This window comes from Gopherus flavomarginatus, chromosome 3 (genome assembly GCF_025201925.1).
Source record: "Gopherus flavomarginatus isolate rGopFla2 chromosome 3, rGopFla2.mat.asm, whole genome shotgun sequence".
In the NCBI taxonomy this organism is placed as follows: Eukaryota; Metazoa; Chordata; order Testudines; family Testudinidae; genus Gopherus; species Gopherus flavomarginatus.
In genome coordinates, this window is record NC_066619.1 from 181,854,860 (window position 1) to 181,875,735 (window position 20,876).

At 44.5% G+C, this 20,876-nt stretch overlaps 1 protein-coding gene across 6 annotated transcripts in view; it reads right to left on the reverse strand.

Moving 5' to 3' along the window:
• PDE5A (phosphodiesterase 5A) overlaps positions 1-20,876 on the reverse strand; it is a 171,667-nt gene that overhangs the window by 5,374 nt on the left and 145,417 nt on the right. For all 6 annotated transcript variants that reach the window (XM_050946335.1, XM_050946331.1, XM_050946330.1 and 3 more), the window contains exons 12-20: positions 20,064-20,210; positions 18,545-18,670; positions 16,413-16,507; positions 13,239-13,326; positions 11,950-12,050; positions 11,775-11,852; positions 10,689-10,752; positions 9,566-9,640; positions 2,772-2,855 (exon numbers count right to left, since the gene is read on the reverse strand). In XM_050946335.1, the coding sequence (XP_050802292.1) occupies positions 2,772-2,855; positions 9,566-9,640; positions 10,689-10,752; positions 11,775-11,852; positions 11,950-12,050; positions 13,239-13,326; positions 16,413-16,507; positions 18,545-18,670; positions 20,064-20,210 (858 nt within the window). The remainder of the gene's footprint in view (positions 1-2,771; positions 2,856-9,565; positions 9,641-10,688; positions 10,753-11,774; positions 11,853-11,949; positions 12,051-13,238; positions 13,327-16,412; positions 16,508-18,544; positions 18,671-20,063; positions 20,211-20,876) is intronic.

Consider the following 20,876-nt stretch of genomic DNA (forward strand, 5'->3'; position numbering starts at 1 on the left):
TACGTTTAAATGGGTTTAAAAACACTAGAACAGTTTAATCAAATGTCAGCATTAAAGTCAGTGAAATGAGTAAAACACTTTTGCTGTTATTTATAGATTCATAGATTTTAAGGTCTGAAAAGAGCATTATGATCATCTAGTCCAGCGGTTCTCAAACTGTGGGTCGGGACCCTGTTTTAATCAGGTCACCAGTGCTGGGGTTTAGACTTCCTGGGGCTCAGGGCCAGAGCTGGAGCCCTGCCGCCTTGGGCCAAAGCCCAAAGACTTCAGTCCTGGGGAGTGGAGGGCTTGGGCTTCGGCTTCAGCCCTGAGTGGCAGGGCTCAGGTTACAGCTCCTTGCCGCCTGGGGATGAAGTCCTTGGGTTTGGACTTTGCCCCCCTCCCCTCCCACCTGGGGCAGCAGGGTTCTGGAGGGCTCAGGCTTCAGTCCCCCTTCCTGGGGTTGTGTAGTAATTTCTCCTATCAGAAGGGGGTCACGGTGCAATGAAGTTTGAGAACCTCTGATCTAGTCTGACATTCTACGTAACACAGGCCGTAGAACTTCACCTAGTGATTCCTACATCAAGCTCATTCACATGAATTTGGTCACTTTTGGTAACATGGTAAACCAGACTTTCAGTGCTGCCTGCAGCATGAGAGACAAACTCCTAGGGACAGGATGAAAACTCATGAAAGAGCCAATGAGTGGGCAGGCCAAAGTTATAATTGTGCTTATTGTTCATTTTTACAGTGTTAGAACACTGGAGAGCGAACTGGTTCCTTGTTTTTTTCCAAGTGACATTATATGAAATGATTTATTGTTTCATTACATGTTATTCATTAAAGAAAGCAGGTGATGTCCCCACCCTGCTCCAAATAGAATAAATCTACAATGGATCTGCTCCAAACTTAGCTCTTTCATAGGGCTTGCCTGTATTGTTAACTTGAATGACAACAATAAAGCATATGTCCCAGCCAAAGCTTTCTCCAGAGCTGGGCTGTTCCATGCATTTACTTGTAGAATCCTAGTGCTCTCGTTTTCTCCATAGAGATACACCAAACCCTCTTTTTACCAGGGCGGCAGCTAACAGGACCCACCTGGCAGCATGAATTAGCAGAAATAACTTTTCATCTGTACGGTCCTGCATTCCTATCTAGGATCCTAGAAGCTGCCAGCCTGCATCAGAGTTTCAGTTCCTACCATATGAGGTTTAGTGGCTCAGTTGTGCATTTCAGGCACAGTCCTCCACTGTGCACAGCATGGAGCAGCACTGCCCCAAGGTAGCATTGTGTCTCCAGCGGGTACAATGTCTCCCAGAGCTCCTGTGAAGTGTCACATCCTCATAAAGGATGGCGTGTGCACTCCCCTTATATCTTGATCAGTGCAGGGGAGGTCGCTGCATAGATCATTTGGGTGGCTACTGCCACTAGCCAGGAGCAGGCCTTGTTCTCAAGAGTGCTCAACAAATGCAATTTTGTTATGAAGCATGGGCACAAGAAGGAAGTGTCTTTCACTCCCCATTCCCTTGCACACCCACACAAGGGCAGGGCACAATCTGCCCAATATATTTTGATAACTAGTTCACGTGAAACCCAGTTTTCCTCTGGGAGTTTCAGACTGGGAGATTTCCCAAGAATTCGTGTGTTGGGGGTTGGGTTGTCTTCCCCCTTTGGAAAAGGCCAGATATTCAGCCCTGTGGACCCTGAGATCTGCATGAATCACAATGCATCTGCAGAAGTAACAGGTCTCTTGCACGGAGGATCTGTAGTGCACAGCCACTCAGTCTCCTACAGCTGCCTACCTTCCACTAAAAGGAGCTTTGTGGGGCTCTACAATAACAATTGCAACTATATTCCCCTGATGTTGGATTTCTAAAGCATGGAATGGGAAGCTGCACACATGACTGCTGATTCTGTCCTCAGTAAATTGATAATTTGTTCTGTGGATTTCAGAGGTATTAGAGAGCATCCAGCCCTGCCCGCCCCTCAACCTGCAGATGTGCATTCATGTAAAGTGGCTTTGAAGTGGACATAGAGAATGCGGGATGAATGTGTGAAATCATCTTGCTCCCGTTTCCAATGGATAGATTTTGGGGGTTAGGTTAGGTTCCCATTTGCTCCCCAAGTTTCAGATCTCAATAACTGCACCCAGAATACATGATACAACCTGAGGAGGTTTTTTCTAGTCTCAAAGATATAAAATTAACTAAGTTTTAATACACAACATAATCTGATCAAGTACCTGGCTAAGCAGCAATTTGTTGCTAGAATGCAAAACGTTTCAATGGGTTCTGTCGTGTTGCATGTATATAATCTGAAACTTGGTGAATATCCTAGTTAACGTAATAATGGTTTGCACTTGTACTGCATCTCTCACTCAATGATTTCAAAGCACTTTACAATCCTTAATTAAGCCTCGTACTATCTATTTTACAGATGCGCATAGTGAAGCACAGAGAGGTTGTTCCAAGAGCACCTGGCAACTTGGTGGCAGAGCCAGAAATAGAACTCAGGGATCCAACTTCTGCCTCTCCACCTGGTTTTTCAATGATTACAACAAACCACTTCAATCAAATAAGTAATAACGAATAATGATAAATGTTGAAAAAGTCTTTTGACCAGATTGAATATTGAATAACAAACAATAAAGCATTTTTATATCTTATTCAACTATAGAACAACAGCTAACTTGGTTCTAACTTCAGCCTCTGCATTGTTGCAGGCTACAATGCTTAGTTCTGGTTTAGTTAGTTGTACAATTTGTGAAACGAGTCCCCTCTCAAATAGAGTACCTCATAGAGCTGTAAACAAATGGCATCTATGAATCCAACTTGCATGCTGGGAATTTTATTTTTCTTCTCTCTGTTCATTAGATCCTGAAAACACAAAAAGAACTAGTCAGTTTTCACAGCAAACATGCAAGGTGAGTCAGCTCTATATTAAAATAAGTTTAAAAAAAATCCAAGAGTCAATCTGGAACTATGTAGTAAGAAACGTAGCAGCACAATATGTTGTCAAGTAGATAATTTGGCTGCATGAACAACTTCTGGAGTCTTTTTCCTGGAATGGCAGTGTGCAGGCTATCGGGGCAGGCTGAAGCCCACTTTAAGACGGTGAGATTAGTTTGCACTACTCGTTAAGAATTCCCTTCCTTAATAATTTAGCAGCACTACCAGCTACCCTGGAGGAAAAAATGGTTACCTACCTTTTCATAACTGTTGTTCTTCAAAATGTGTTGCTTATGTCCATTCCATTCTAGGCATGTGTGTGCCCATGTGCGCAGTCGTCAGAGATTTTTGCCTTAGCGATATCTGTAGGGTCAGCAGTGGTGACCCCTGGAGTGATGCGCTCATGCATCGGTATATCAGGCGCTGCTGGCCCTACATCCTCTCAGTTCCTTCTTGCTGGCAACTCCGAGAGAGGGGCAGGAGGGCGGGTAATGGAATGGACATGAGCAACACATCTCGAAGAACAACAGTTAAGAAAAGGCAGGTAACCGTTTTTTCTTCTTTGAGTGCTTATTCATGTCGATTCCATTCTAGGTGACTCACAAGCAGTGTCAATGAAAATGGGCTCAGAGTTCCCAATCTTGCAGCATGCAGCACTGCTCTGCCAAAGCCAGCATTGTCCCGGGCCTCCTGAGTAAGTGCATAAGGGGATGTAAACATATGGACAGACAACTAGGTAGCAGCTCTACAGATCTCTTGGATCGGCACCTGAGCCAGAAAGGCTACTGATGATGCTTGCGCTCTAGTTGAGTGCGCCTTGACTACTGCTGGTGGAGGCACTTTCGCCAGCTCATAGCAGTAGTGGGTGCAGGCCGTGATCCAAGACGAAATCTATTGAGCAGACACTGGGTGACCTATCATCCCGCAATGAACAGTTGCTCTGACTCGTGCAATGGCTTTGTCCTGTCAATGTAGAAGGCCAGCACGCTCCTGATATCCAGAGCATGCAACTTGCATTCCTCTTCCGATTTATGAGGCTTTGGGAGGAAGACAGTTAAGTATATATCCTGGCTGGTATGAAACTGGGAAACTACCTTGGGCAGGAACACCGAGAGTGGCCGCAGCTAGACCTTATCCTCGTAGGATACCATATAAGGTGGTTTTGAAGAAATGCCCGTCTCAGACACCCTGTGGGCAGACATTACCGCAACCAGGAACGAAACCTTCCAGGACAGAAGGAGAAGAGAGCAGAAAGCCAGATGTTCAAAGGGAGGTCCCATGAGCCTCAACAGCAAGAGATTCAAGTCCCAGAGACGGACAGGGTCTTGGACATGAGGATAGAAACGCTCCAAGCCTTTCAAAAACCGGGCCATCATGCCATGAATGAAGACCAACCTACCTTGGAACAGAGGGTGGAAAGCCAAAATAGTAGCTAGGTGGATCCTGATCAATGACAAGGACAAACCCTGGAGCTTGAGTTGCAGAAGAGAATCCAGGATCACCTGCAGTAAGGCCTGCTCGGCCTGGATACATTATTCTGAAGCCCAGCACGTGATACTTTTCCACTTGGCCAGGTAAGTTGCTCTGGTGGAGGGCTCTCTGCTACCCAACAAGACCTGTTGAACCCAGCTGAGCATTCCCACTCTTCTGCATTCAGCCTTGCAGTAACCATGCTGTCAAGTGCAACGCCACCAGGTTTGGGTGCAGAAGACTACTGTGGTTCTATGACAGCAGGTCCGGCCAAAGAGGTAGCCGCAGCGGGGTGGCTACTGAAAGGTCCAGCAGTGTGCCAAACCACTGTTGGTGAGGCCAATCGGGGGCTGTCAGAATAACCTTTGCCCTGTCCTGTTTGATCTTCATGAGGACTCTGTGGATCAATGGCACTTGTGGGGAGGCATACATCAGGGCCCCTGACCACAGGAGCAGGAAAGTGTTTGACAGGGAACCCCTGTCCATCCCCTGTAGTGAACAGAACACGTGGCATTTCCTGTTCTGAAGGGACCACGCAAACAAGTCCACCTGAGGAGTCCCCCACTTCCAGAAGATAATACTGACCGCCTCTGGATGGAGTGACAACTCATGGCGAGATGAGAATAATCTGCAAACACGTTCTTGGTCCCGGGCAGATGCGCGGCTACCAGATGAATGACATGCCACACACAAAAATCCCAAAGGTGGAGAGCTTCTTGGCAAAGGGCCAATGACCTGGCTCTGCCTTGCTTGTTGATGTAATACATCATGGCGGTATTGTCCATGAGGCCCTCCACCACCTTGCCCCTCGGGGGGGGAAAGAAAGCCTGGCGGGCCAGGCAAATTGCTTTGAGCTCCCTGATGTTGATATGAAGGGCCAGATCGTCTTGCAAACAGCAGACTTGCATGCTGAGCTTGCCCAGGTGGGCTCCCCAGCCCAGGTCCGAAGCATCGGAGACCACTGTCAGTGATGGGGACAGGGCTGCGAAGAGAACTTCTTGCAACACCAACCTGGGGTTCATCCACCAAATCAGGAATGATAGGATGTGATCCACATGGCCGACAGTACATGGTCAGTCATGTCTGGCTCCATCTCTGGCCTCTGCAAGCATGGCTGGCATTGGTTTACATCCGCAACAGCCAGCACTCTGACTACCCTAAGTCGTGCGTGTTGCGGATGTAAACCAATGCCAGCCATGCTTGCAGAGGCCAGAGATGGAGCCAGACATGACTGACCATGTACTGTCGGCCATGTGGCCCAACAGCCACAGGCAGGTGTGAACCATGGTGAGCGGGTGGTTTTCAGATGGCAGATCAGGTCCGACATGGCCTGAAAACGCGCCTCAAGAAGGAAGGCTCTGGCTCGCATGGAGTTGAGAACTGCCCCAATTAACTCTATTAGTTGGACTGGCCTTAAGGTGGATATTTTCTCGTTTACTAACAGGCCCAGGTCACAGAAGGTTGGAGGTACCAGATTGAGGCTTTTCTGCATTTGTTCCTGAGACTTGCCTGTGATGATCTAATTGTTGAGATATGGGAAGCCATGGACCCCTCGATGTCTCAGGTAAGTGGTCACTGATGCCATACATTTTATGAAGATCCTTGGAGCCGATGAGAGGCCAAAGGGGAACACCGTGAATTGGAAATGGCATCAACCACTATGAAACAGAGGAAATGTCTGTGACCTTGGAATATGAAAATAAGCATCCTTCAAGTCGAGGATGTACCAGTCTCCTGGATTTAGGGAGTGGATGATGAAGGCCATGAAGACCATGTGAAATTTCAACTTCTTGACGGACTTGTTGAAGCGCTGCAGGTCCAGAATGGGTCTCAGGCCCTCTTTTGCTTTCAGGATTAGGAAATAACAGGAGCAGAACCCCATTCCCGTCATGTCCCAAGTGACCTCCTCCACCGCCCCCAGGTGCAGGAGGTTCTCTACCTCTTGAATGAGGAGTTGCTCATGAGGAGCACAGGTGCCAACTTTTTTCCGTGCCAGTGGGTGCTCGCGCCCCCACCTGCCCCAGCCCCGCCCTGACTCCACACCTGCCCAAAGTCCCTGCCCCAACTCCACCCCTCCCTGCCCCTATTGGATCCGTCCCCAAATCCCCGCCCTAGCCCCACCTCCCCCAAGCATGCCAGGCTGTTTCACAGTGCCAAGCGCTGGGAAGGCAGAGTGAGAAGCAGGACGCAGTGGCATGCTCAGGGGAGGAGGCGGAGGTGAGCTGGGGCAGGGGGGCAGGGCTTGAAGCTGCCAGTGGATGCAGAACACCCACCAGTTTTTCCCCATGGGTGCTCCAGCCCTGGAGCATCCATGGAGTTGGCACCTATGATGACGAGGATCCCTGAAGGGGGATGGGAAAGAGGAGTGAAGAGGGAGGATGGAGAGATGGTCAAAAACTGCACAGTGTAGCCTTGTGACACTATGTCCAGCACCCAGCGGTCCGAGGTGACCCGGGACCAGGCCAAACTGTAGAGATGAAGACAGTCGAGGAAAGAACGGGGTGGATCCTGGGAGCTGACTTGTTCTTGACTGCACCCTCAAAATGAATGCTTTTGGTCCCCAGGATGCTTTGCCAGGCCAGGCTGTGCAGATGAGCGGGAGGAGGAAGCATGGCAACAGTTGAAACATATCCTATCCCTTCTCCTTGCAGACCCCGGACAAGGGTGACAAGGCCTTAGCGGCAGGGGAAGCCAGAACTGCTTCTGTGCAGACTGTGGCGTATGCATACCCAGCGAGCGAAGGGTGGACCAAGTGTCCTATAATCCAGGCAGCCTCGCATCTGTCTGCTCCAAAAAAATACCATTCCCATTGAATGGGAGGTCGTGGATCAAGGTCTACATTTTTTGTGAGAAGCCAGCAGTCTGAAGCCAGGAGCTGCGCCTCATAACCACTGCTGACGCAACCACCCTAGCTGCCAGTCAGCCACATCCCACACCATTTGGAGGGAGCACCTAGCTGCCATGGTACCGAATTCTTTGGCCAAACCCTGTGGGAGGGACTCGAACTTACAGAGAGAGTCCCATAAGTTAAAATTGTATCTGCCTAGGACAGCCTGATGGTTTGCCACCTGGAATTGCAGGCTGGCAGTTGAATACATTTTTCTCCAAAAGACTCTTTGTTTTGGGGAGTTGAGTTGGTGTGCCCCTGCTTGTCTTTTTCATTGGCCGCAGAGACAACCAGTGAGCCCGGAGGAGGGTGGATATAAAGATACTCGAACCCTTTGGCTGGGACGAAGTACTTCTTTTCAGCCCTTTTGGAAATGGGAGGGATGGACGGGTTTGCCAGAGGGCCTTGGCAATTTTGAGAACTCAGTCATGCACTGGTAGTGCAGCACGGGCAGAGGTAGAGGCTGAGAGGACGTTGAACAAGGTCTCCTCCTGCTCAACCATCTCCTCCGCCTCTAGGCGCAAGTTCTCGGCCACCCGTCGAAGCGGGGCCTACTGTTCTTTAAAATCATCCGATACCAATAAGGCCACCGACATGGCCTCGGGTGCCCAATTGCGCTGGTGGAGTCAAGGCTTGGAGCTGAACTGCCCTTCCGTGCCGGAAGAATCCCCTTCCAGAGACCACGGTGGGCCCCATAACCACAGTGGGCCCATTGATACCTGAGTCTGACTGTTGCCCCGGAAATCAGTGCCCGGAGTGGGAGGATCAGTGCTGGAATCGAGGGGACAGGTTCCAGTGCCAGGCGGACCAGAGATGTGATGGGGAGCACTCTGACGTGGCAGGCAGTCGAGATGTGTGCCGAGAGGACAACAGGTGGGAGGGTAAATGGTGCCGTAGTACGGAGACTGGCACCTCCCTCTAGGCGACCTATGTTGAGATGGTGGGGACCGTGATCGCAGTGCTAGTGACCCAGAGCAAGACCCAGGGATCTGGACTGCGACTCCAGGAATCTGGGGTGCGGAGGTGGAGAGCCTTGTCTTGTCTCGGGATCAGCAGCACTCCACTGCCCCCTGAGGGGTCTTAGCAGCTGGCTTGCCCTTTTGGGGAGCCTCTGCCGTTTTCTGCAGCATGTGCTGTGTCAGCAGCGCAGGTGGAGGGCTCTGCTTTCTTGGTGCTGTGGAAGCTTGAGAAGGCGTTGGTGCCGTCAGGGGTTTGGGTCCCATACTGCTCCTGGGAGTCGGTAGTGGTGGACCTTTTAAGGGGCTAAGGGCCCTGACTGGGGAGGCACGAACCCGCCACTCTGGAGTGGCCAGGCTGCCTGAGTTAGGTCCCTTGCCTGATGACCCGTGGCTCTTCTTGTCTGGAGCCGGACAGCCATGCTTCTTTGTTTTCTTTCTGGGCACCGGCGGCAGGGAATGGTGCTGGGCGGAGCCCGGTGCTGGGGGTGCATGGTGCCCCAAGGCCAAGGTACTAGGCGAGTCTTGGCGGATGGCTTGGAAGCCGAGTGAAGGGCAGACTCCACGAGCAGAGCCCACAAATGAATATCCTGATCCTTCAGAGTCCTGGGCCGGAAGTTTTTACAAATACGGCACTTGTCCTTCACATGTGATTTCCCCTAAGCACTTGAGGCAGCTGCTAAGGGAGTCAGTTACAGGCATAGGCCTGTTACAGTCCACACAGGGCTTAAACCTGATTGACCGGGGCATGCCCTGCCTGGGTCAAAGTTCTTGCTGGGACTCTAACTTCTAACTACACTTAGCAACTACTTAACACTAACTACTATAAACAAACTATTTACAGGGGCTAAGGCTTGAAGTCAGTAGAAATGAAACTGCTAGCCCTTACAATGCGAGGAAAGGCGATCCAACTAACCACCATAGGTGTTAAGAACTGAGAGGGAGTAGGGCCGGCAGCGTGTGATATATCGACACATGAGTGCAGCACTGAAGGGGGCGCCACTGCCAACCTTACACCTACCACTAGGGCAAAAATCTCTGATGACCGCGAATGTGGGCGTGCGCACACTTAGAATGGAATTGACATGAGCAAGCACTAGAAGAACTTATGCTCTTTACACTATTGTCTGGAAGGTAAATGGTCCGTTGCAGATGTTTGGGAACAAGAAAAGGAAATTAACCATCAGGTGTCAGAATGACTGGGAAGAAGCTTATTCCATACTCTGATACCCATCACCAAAAACAACATTTAAAAAAGAAAGGGAAGTCCTTTTGGCAGTAAGAATTTTGAAAAAGGTGCTACCACATATGGCTTTCCTACTTACTGTTGGTTCTATGTTGAGTTCCTTTCTCTCCTTATCTCCTTGGTCAAAAAATTCTGTAGCTACAAGTTCAGCTATCTGTAAGAAATGACACACAGTGTTCGTTAGTTTAAAAGGCCTGGATTTACACTTTCTACTGGGGGTCAAAACAGAAAGTGTTATTGCTAGGTGGCTGAAAAAGAAATAAGGCCCTGATTCTGAAAAGAATTCTGTAACCATATGCCTGCATGAAGTCCCAGCTGTTTAAATGTGCCTAAATGCAAAATCTCTAGTATTGAGGTAGGCCCACTAAGCTGTCTCAGTCAAATAGCACAATGTCAAATGAAACATTTTTATCAGTAAACAAACCTAGATTGTATATGTTTTAACTGTTTAGCACTAAGACTTCACTGTACAAGAAGACACAGCAAACAACTAGCATTTGTTACACATCAGTTCCGAAAAAAAGAGCTTATTAGTACATGCATTTCAGCTGTCTAACTCCACTGACCTGAGTGGAGTTGCATGGACTAGAAATCAGGGCCCAATCAGAGCCAGTATGTTCTAGAGGCTCTTAAGATATTACAGTGCATTGCACTTGTACATAAGCTATTCCAAAATTTGTTCTATATATGTTAATAAGCTCAACTCACAACAATCCAGTGAGGTAAGCATTAATTTGCAGATGGGTAAAGTGAAGCACAAAAATGATAAGAGACAAATCTTTAAACTAGAGGTTACACCTAAGATTTTCAAAAGTGTCTAGTGATTTTGGGCATTTTAGTCAGTGGGTGTCCAACTTGAGATACCTGATCTCTGGCTTTCAGAAAGTGTTTACCAGCTATCCTCTGAAAATCAGCCCCCTTTAAAGTGTATTAAGTTGGAACCACACACAAAAATGAGAGATCCTAGGCACAAATGTGCATTTACCACAACATCACAAGCAAACTGGAAAAAGCATCTAGCTAGCCATTCACAATCAAAATGATGATAAATACACATATAAATAAAAGTCAGTTACCATCTGAGGATTGCTCCCAAAGGCTGCGCCTTCCACCAATGCCTTTGCAAAGTGGAAGGTGAGGCTTAGGAAGCAGAAGCTATAATGGAGAGCAAACCCTTAGAAAGTCTTAAATTAAGCTTATACCCGTTGTTGAATTGGCCATGGCTTTGTTATTGCTGACAAATCACAAGCAGTCATCAGCATTGCTCTGTAAAAACAAAGAAAATTCATGATTTGTTGTAACATGAAACTCATGTAGCCATTCAGTCTAGAAGCTAATAAATACAGTATCCAACATCAAACAAAATCAAAGCCAGGCTACCTGATGAAATTACAGAAGATGATAAAAATATCCTTTAATGGGGGACTAGATGACTGAGGAATGGTAACGAGGTACTGTGCCTTTCTCTTGTGTCATATGACCTGAGCAAATCTGGATCAGGTCGGTTGAGATCAAATCCATTACCACAGGAAAGGCCTATGTGAAAAGAGCTGGCTTCAGTCCGTTTGTTAATGGATAGGTACCACATTACAAAAATGACTGTCATCATTGATAATAACTAGCACCTTTGCTGGCTGCTTCAGGAAGAAGGCTGAGGACTGAATGAGCCATGGGCATGGACGTTAACTGAACTAGTCTGCCTATAGAGGCAGTACCTTCAAAACAAAGTGGTAGCACACTGGTGAGGCAGCCTGGGGAATCTTGCTGTGCTGTTGGTGTGGCTGTTCTCTGTCCCTTGTTTCTCTATCCTTAAATCTCTTTCCTTTCATGGGAAATGAATTTGCTTCAAAACAAGCAGCCCTCCCTGAATCTTTCAGCTACAGATTACAACAGTTCAGTGCTTTAAGACAATGCATCTACAGCAAAAGAAGAACATAGCATTCTGTCAGGAGTCCTGCACCCTTTAGGAACAATAGAAATGCTAGTGGACAGATGCCGCATTATAAAAATCACTGTCATCACTAACAATAACTAGCAATTTTGTTGACTGTTTCAGGAGAAAGGCCACAAGAAGTCATTCATCAGAGTTCATCAGGCAACCCCTGCAGCTCTCTTAACAATATTCGGATCCAGGTGTTCATTAACTGACCCACTTGACTTGTGTCAGCTTGTACAAGCCCGGATTAAACAAATTTATGTTGGCTCTACTGAAAGTAATAGCAGTGTGTAGTGGAAAACCAGATAGTTGGTAGTACAGTTTGTTTTCTAAACATCTGTCATTTACTTACAAAAATAGCTCCTTCTGCAGAGGATCTTCCCAGTTAAATTGCTTCTTTCGTAGAAGTTCAAAAAACTCTCCCCTTCTCCTTAAAACCAGTAAAAACAAGAGAAAGATTCACAGTCAGTCTGACACAATCCAAACATCTCTCAGCAGCTGTTCAGCCAAATGTATCTCTAACTTACTTAAAGTACAGTGCTAAATCTGTGGCAAGAATGGCTTGTTTTATCATTTTCAGTGTGGCCTTGTATTCTTCAATGGAAAGGTTGCTGAGAATCTGGTTTCCCTGTCAACCAACAACAAAAAAAGCAGTGTTAACAATAAAACTTGGAACGTCACCAAATTATTACATCCCCTCCTAGATTCTAAATCACTGGGAGTTGTTTTCTTGTAATTGATGGTTTCTTCCTACTCTGCTTTCTCTCACATTCTCCTGCCCACACTCCTGCATAAAAACATACTGCAGTATTCTTGAATAATGGCCCAAAGCTCTGTAGCAGCGCCAGACTAAATGACTATACATTAGAATACTATAGTATTTTTTATGAGGGTATACACAAGAGACAGAGCAGTCATGAAGCAAAGACCCTTCCAAGTCTTTATTTCATCCCAAAAAGTTCATTTTCCACAAGCCACATCCTGGACCTGCTTCTTTTTTCCTCCAGTAAAGAGACTGTAACAGACAAATATATTGCTTAGGAACTTGCCAACTTACCTAACGTACTGTAAACAACATGTAAGACTCATTCAATTACAAAACAGCATCTAAAATAAGTCATTGCAGTGACCCACTGCAAAACCAAAGCATACTGGGGATGACGTGAGGACATCTACAGTGATTCCTAGCTTCTGTCAGGTGAATCACTTTTACTATTAGGTAAGCCAACATTACCAAGCCTCTGATATGAAATGAATAGTGTAAATGTGCTATTTCTAAATTATTGTGCATGCTGAATAACTGGTCTTCAAAATTAATATATAATGTAGCAGGAGATTAAGAATGCGGTCATTTTATTTACATATTTATTTCAGTTGGGTTTGGAGTCACTGCTGAATGTCAATGTTTGGCACCTGGGGTTTGGTTCAGGCCCGTTTGTAGCCAAAAGATATTTAATTTATTTTTCAGAACTGTTGTGTGCATGTGTAAGCAGGGATATACCTTACAAGGCAAGCAACACTGACAATTCAAACAAGGGTTCATTCGAGGTCACAAAAGTGGCAACAAAGCTTCTTATTTCCTTTGGTCCAAGGAAGCAGATACTCAAAATGAGAGTTGCAAGGCTCCCCTTATCAGGAAACATTTGGAAAGATTTGGTGACTCTCAGAAGTGGGGCTATGTATTTGCCTTCTTCACCCAAAAAGGAATAAAAATCATTTAGGAATATATAATACTGGGAATCTATCCAGAAACTAAAAATATAAGTGAAATAGGCTAGGGCTTCCTTCAGTGCACACACAGAAGCAAGGCATTTACCGGACTATTCAGGATCATCAGGCACTGATCAAAATGGTGATGCTCCATAATTGAGTGGCAATAGAGTTGAGCCAGTGGATGTTCGCTTCTGAGGAGTAAAAACATCACTTGGAGAAAATGAGAAAGCAACTTAAAGGTACCAGTCACCTAGCCGCAGTAGCCACACAACTTATTCTCCTACCCCCATCACTTCATTCCCTGTTGGTTCTCTTTTCCTCTTCTTCCATGTGACTGGGCAAACAGAATGAATGCATGTAGAGAAGTGTATAGGGGAGCACAAATGCAGAAACAATGTGATTACTTTTTCAAAATACTGACAGCTCCAAAGTTCTGGTTTTAAACTGGTGCCTGTAGAGGTCACTAACACACAAGCAATGAAAAAATAATTTAAGATTCTTTAAGTGGCAAGAGTCTAAAAATGAAAAAAAAAGAAAAAAAAAGGACACAGACAGAAAACTTCAAAAGAGGAGAATTTTTTTTTTAAATATACCTACGTTTACCTATCAGGTGACTTCTTGAATAAGCAATCTAGGCAGGTGGCTTTTCTGCAGCTACTGAGCTTGCAAGTAGCAAATGGCAATAGTAACTCAATCCAGAGCCCACTAAAGTCAGTGAAAAAGCTCCTAGTGAATTCAGTAGGCTTTGGATCACGTCCTGTAGGAGTCAATGCCAGCCATGCCCTCCTTAGCTTGTGACCCTAGTGACTACACACCAGTCATCTTTCTCATTCTGTTCCAGAATAAATGCTTTGATTTATAATGAACAAGCATTACTGAGCTAGCATTTCTCCTGTGATCAATAACAAATCCAAAGAAAAATGGCATGTGAGTTGTGCAGCCTTTATTATACCACTGATAGAACAAACATTATGAAACGAACTGTATGGATGCAAAGTTAATTTAAGGATATTGAGCTTATTGTGCTTGCTTAATTTTGGATAAAATAGGGAAACTTCTTCTCTGAAGATTTCTCCGTTTTCCCCCTCTTCTCCATTGCATAATGGTGTTCTTCGCTTTTATTACTGAGCCTGACAAATCTCCTATTTTTAACCATTTGAATTTCATCTCCACATCATTGCCCTGATCCCCTCAGCTAAGGACTAGTTGGGATTCCCTCTGAAACTTGTTTCACTGCTGACCCTATATCAGGCACTGTAGTCACCTATAACCTGATCCTGCAAATCCTTACCCATGTGAATAATCCTTACTTAAACATACAGTCCTATGGGGCTACTTGCATGAGGACAGTTTACTCCATGAGTAACTGGAACTGCAGGATTGTGCCCCTCCTAGGAGACAAGTGCAAAGGATTATTGGGCAAAGTGCAAGCGTGTGTGTGTGTATCCTAGGATGGCTGCCAGTACACCTAGGGTGCAATTCTGTCTCCAGTGAAGTCACTGGCAAAACTCCCATTGACATCAGCGGGGTCAGGATTTCATCCTGATCAGAGATCCACATAACTAAGGAAGGACACAAGTTATGTTCCCATCTACTGTACCAAACTGGGGCCAAGAGTGTTGCCTCCTCAGCATTTGCAGCCCCTGCTATTCTGAGAAGGAAGATACCAGTGGTGGGAATAAACTCAAGTTCCTAACATGATCAGTGCATGGCGTTTCCGTTAGGCCCACAGGCCAGGCCAAAGGACACCATTCTTTCTGAATACAGTGATTTGATTATATAACCTTCTCTCATTGCTCTTGCCTTCTTTACACACACGTTTGGGAAAAACTGTGCATCTGCCAAGAGATCCTAAAACTGAGTCCATTTCCTGTAATATGTGCTAGAGGGATAGTTCCCTTTCTTTTTTTTTAAAACCCATTGCTCAAGAAAAGAATCTTGTGCCAAGTATTACTCCCCCTCCCTCAACTGAAAAAAACAATTCATCTCTGGAAAACTCTTTTACTTTTAATTTGGTTTCTACTAGCCTGAGAGATTTAAAAACAAAATCCCTGGAACTGTTATTAATGAAAAAAATGTAAAGTTGTAATCGACTCAGATTTGTGGCATGTGTGAATGTTGGGTTTTGCTATCTATGACTTTTTCCCAGGACATTTTTGAAGAGCAGATGACGCATATCCAGATGTTGTCCAGGAAATTTATTTTTAAATAAATAAAGGAAAAACATAGCTAACTGGTTCCAATCACTGTTTGTTTGTGGGTTACTGGATTCCCCATTTTCGGGTCAAAGGACTGCCATCAGTTCAGCTTTTTAGCTTTTTTTTGGTTCTCACACACCATAATTGGAACAATTCTGAGCCCCAAAGTTTGAGTGTGGATCAATAGACCTGAGAGGCAGGAATTTGCTCACTTTGTACTTATTTTCCTATATTTCCTCCCATTACTCCCAGTCTTCCCTCCCTCACATGAATATACTTTTCCTCCTCTATGGGCTATCTTGACAGCACCTTATTGTGCCCATCAAGTATAAAGAAAGCCACTTCCTCCAAAGTTAGCTTCAACATTACTCTCCCACTCCATTAGAAAGAGATGCTGAGAAATGCATACTGTATCTCTTCCCCAAACCTGGTCAGAACCAGACACTGCTGCAATATCACAGTAATTCTTTTATAACTACAGTGTCTAATCAAACTATTAATTTAATCAAAGCAGTAAATAAAGGTCTCATCTGCCCCCATTCAACATAATGGCAAAACTCCCTCTGACTTTGGTGGTGCTGAATCAAGCCTTAAATGTTAAATATCAGTGGGAAACATTTTCAGAATCACTTAAGTCACTTTGGAGCATAAGTGTAATTGACTTTCAAGGAGACTTTTGTTCCTACGTGTCTAAGTCACTTTTGAAAAGTGGCTCAGGCCATGTCTGCACTACAGGGAATACAGTGGCATAGCTACAGCACCGTACCTATGCCACCAACTCTACATACATTTTTAAGAAGTCTTACATCTGTATTTTAGCCTAAACAACCCAGCATTCAATGAATTCATGAGAAACATGAGTAGTTGATCTGTTAAATTACTTAGTCATGGTGTGTTTATCCTAATGTTCTCAGATTTATTGATTTGCAAAACTCAATTCACAAAGGCTCCCCCTGTCATTAGTGCACATTAGCAAGATTCTACTCTTTCTAATTTTCTGTTGTTTTTTTTTAATTAATTTTGGTGAAATAAGAAAATATATCTGTGCTTTTCCTTCCCCTCCTGACAGGCTTGCTTACCTCTGTATATAAGAGTTATTCACCCCTCTGTGATCCAGATCATGGCTTAGGGCTGCTATCAGCAAAGCAAGTATCTCTAGGTCAGTCAGTTTGTTCTGTATGTAACAGGAAATACAAGATGTCTGTTAGCTTTGCAATACAGATTTGATACTAAATGCATTAGTATTGTAAACATATACCTTCTAGAACTTTGATGGTTTTAGTCAGAATAGGACAATTAGTTTCCTCAAAGAAAAGCAGTTAGCAAACTGGGGGACATATCTAGTAGGATCCCCAGGGGTCCGTCCTGGGTCTGGTACTATTCAATATTTTCATTAATGACTTGGATAATAGAGTGGAGAGAATGCTTATAAAATTTATGGAGGATTCCAGGATTAGTATTCAAAACGACCTTGACAAGTTGTAGAATTGGTCTGAAATCAATCACATGAAATTCAATAAAGACAATGCAAAGTACTGCACTTAACGAAGAAAAAAAAATCAAATGTACAACTACAAAATGGGGAATAACTGACTAGGTACTAGTACTGTTGAAAAGGATTTGGGGGATTATAATGGATCACAAATTGTATATGAATCAACAATGTGATGCAGTCGCGAAAAAGGCTAATATTCTAGGGTGTATTAACAAAAAATGTCATATGTAAGACACAGGAGATAATTGTCCCATTCTACTTGGCACTGGTGAGGCCTCACCTGGAGTACTCTATCCGTTCTGGGCGCCACTCTCTAAGAAAGAAGTGGACAAACTGGAGAGAGTCCAGAAGGCAGCAACAAAAACAAAAGGTTTAAAAAACCTGACCTATTAGGAAAGGTTAAAAAAACTAGGCATATTTAGTTTTGAGAAAAGAAGGCTGAGGGAGGACCTAATAAAAAGTCTTCAAATATGTTAAGGGCTGTTATAAAGAGGATGGCGATCAACTGTCCACTGAAGGTCGGATAAGACATAATCAACAATCTGCAGCAAGGGAGATTTAGGTTAGATATTAGGAAAAGCTTTCTAATTATAAGGGTAGTTGAGTTTGTGGAGTCTCTGTCATTGGAGGTTTTTAAGAACAGTTTAGACAAACGTCTGTCAGGGATGGTCTAGGTCAGGGGTTGGCAACCTACAGCATGAGCCGATTTTGCCTGGCATGTGGCTCCCAGCCAGGGTCCCAGCCACCAGCCCCACTCAGCCTGGTGCCGGCTGAGTGAACGGAACCCCAGGCCGGCAGGAGGCTGAGCGGGGCCGGCGGCCAGGACCCCAGACTGGTGGCAGGCGCGCCCCCTGGCTCCTCCCTCACTGCGCTTGGGTTCTGCAGCTCCCAGAAGTGTAAGCCGCCGCCGCCACCACTGCCCCTCCCGCAGCTCCCCTCCCTCCCACTGCCTCAGCACTCTGTGGGGGAGGGGCCCAGCAGCATGTTTTGCCTCCACGTGGAGCCAGCGTCTGACTGGCATGGGCATGGTAAGGGGAGTCCAAGGGGGCAGTCAGGGAGCAGGGGTAGGACTGGATGGGTTGGGAGTTCTGGGGGTCTGTCTGGGGGCAGGGGTGTGGATAAGGGTTGGGGCAGTCAGGAGACAGATAGGGGGTAGGGTCCTGGGTAGGGTGCAAGGTGGAAGTTTCGTCTAGGGCACAAAATATCCTTGCACTGGCCCCTGCCCCAGGGGGTGCGTGTACCCCAGGTTAAGAACCACTGCACTAAACTGATAAGATCTGCATTTTAATTTAATTTTAAATGAAGCTTCTTAAACATTTTTAAAAACTTGTTTACTTTACATACAACAATAGTTTATAGACTTATAGAGATCTTCTAAAAACGTTAAATGTATTACCGGCACGTGAAACCCTTAAATTACAATGAATAAATGAAGACTCAGCACACCACCTCTGAAAGGTTGCCAACCCCTGGTCTAGGTATACTTGGTCCTGCCTCAGCACAAGGGGTTGGACTATATGACCTCTCAAGATCCCTTCCAGCCCTACATTTCTATGATTCTAAGGTGAGGTTCTGAACTCTTCAGAGAAGATGCACTGACTTCAGTGAAGATATTCCAGACTGACATAGGTCTTACTGAGATCAAAACTGGGTCTGTGCAAATTTACAGTACTTAGTTAATTAAAAGGCTCTTAGGGTGAAAACAGTTAAACATACCTGAAGTTTACCCGATTTTAAAGCAGCAAACATACATTGGGCTGTGTTAAAGGCATGTCTCCAATTGTGATATGCAACGTTTTTTCGATAATTTTTCTTCACACTCAAAATCCATCTGCAAAGAACCTTTAACAAACAGAATCATTCAGTTAAATGCAAAATACACTACAACTTTAGTCTTTTCACACAAAAAAATAAAATAAAGAGAATTCTAATTATTGTAGATTTAATGTGGAAAAATTTTCGTTTTTACTTGTCTTCAGTAGAGTTTAATATTGATGCACTTTTATGTAAAAATATGGATAAGGAAAATCTGTGTAATCTCTTAGTTTAGCTTCCTCACGTCCAAAACCTAGAGTTTGCTAAACAGTTAATAGGCAACTACAGCTTTGTTTTATTTATCATGTGGACACCCGTATTCCTAAAGTTACCAATCCATGACATGAACCAACAGCTAAATTATGGTTCCAGGTACACTAGTGCAGACCTAGAATTTGGAGTTATGCTGATTTAACTGAATGAAGAATTTGTTCACAGTATTTATGTATTCACCAGAACCTGTTTCATTTTGAATTAGAGGGAATCGTAAAGGTTTTCTGGAAAAGTGGATTGGAAAGTGAACATGAGCTCCTGCTTCACACCAGATGGAATCAAAGCATAAGAAGAGACAGATGGACCTTTGTAAATCATGTAAGTATGATATAAAGGCTTTTAATGCTTATCATATTGTTTGTTGTTATTATTTATGCAGATACCTGCTAGGTGTTTTACAGAACAAAAAGACATAGATATTACCGTAGTTTTATGAAAGTGAAAGGTATAAACGCCAGATCTTCACATGGTGTAAATTGGCCTGAATCTGTTGCCTTAAATGGAGCTATGCTGATTAACACCAGCTAAGGATCTTGATATCATTTTGTTTAAGGGAATTTTAGTGCTCTTGCAAAAGGTGTCACACTGACAGCAATGGAAAATTAACATCATCCATTCGCAAAAAAGAGCGACAAGCAACAGGCAAGAGCAATATAAGCTGCTACTCCTGTCAATATGCTTTAATCTGAGACTGGAGGGATCAGGGCTGGTGGGAAAAGATAGTTCAATTTTCCACGTCCATTAATGACTTGGTGTTTCTGGTGAGGGTTCCAACATGGGTGCCAATTGTGGGGGTGCTTTTTTATGATGCAGACACCTGTATATTAGCAACTGAATACACTGGCACTTTACAGTGCTGAAACTTGCAGCACTTGGGGGGGTTGCCCTAAAAATCAGATTAGATGATCTAGTGGTCCCTTCTAATCTTAAATTCTAATAATCTTAAAATAGACGAGTCTATGAATTGATGGTCTAGTTGAAAGGCTCTTTATCTCACTACCAATTGCCCCAGCTATCCAGTCCCCCAAATCAGTCTTTCATCCTAAAATTGGTCTTGGCAGTGTGTTGAGGACACACACACATTTTTGAAGTGAAGTTGTCTGATGTTTTCCCTCCACATGTAAATAGCATTCTGCAGCTTCCATACCTCATGTTTCATTTGGAAATTCTGCACCAGGTTGAGATCAGTGAACATTCGAATTGAACACAGTGTTGTCTCCATATCGGAAAGCTCAAAGTCACTGAAGTAGAAGTCAGTTAGCTTGAGAGATTGTGCAGATGGTACAACAGCCGTCTTGGGAAAAATAAAAGAGAACAAACTGAGCAGTAGCAGTTAGAAAGTCAGGAATAATCGCATCTTTTTGCATCAAGAGAACAGCAATATTCTGATAAAGTTTACCTTTGCATTGTACTGAAAGCTGGTGACTACATTCCCTTGATTATCTGTTCCGATCCTTATTTGTTCAATGTTAATCTTATTTGGTTCTTAGAATTAATATAAATTTATCAATAAGCCAAAATTATTAAAAGGGTTACCTGGACCATCCTTTTGTCACCTAAATTACCCATGGCACTATCATGCCATTGATTTTTAAGCAGGGTTTAGCTGCAATCTGCTAACATGCTCTACTGAAAATGTTCAGAGGCTTGTGAATTAGGGACACAAAAGGCACTTCTCTGACCATAAGACCCTCCCAAATTTCAAGTTCCTGCTCTAAACCCTGGAAGCGCTAGACCTAAACAAAGAAACAGCTGGAAACTGTTTTAAAGTGGATCAAACTACCCATTTTCCTCTAACCTCATTCTCAGAAATGGCTGAAATTTTACTGCTGAAATGTTAAAAAAAAAAAATCACTGCGAGGCCGACCCTTGGCTTGGAAAATTTCAGCTCCACCCATGGCAACTTAACTTTAAAAATCTGGCACTATATTTAGCACTAACTATTCCAATGTCTCCAAAC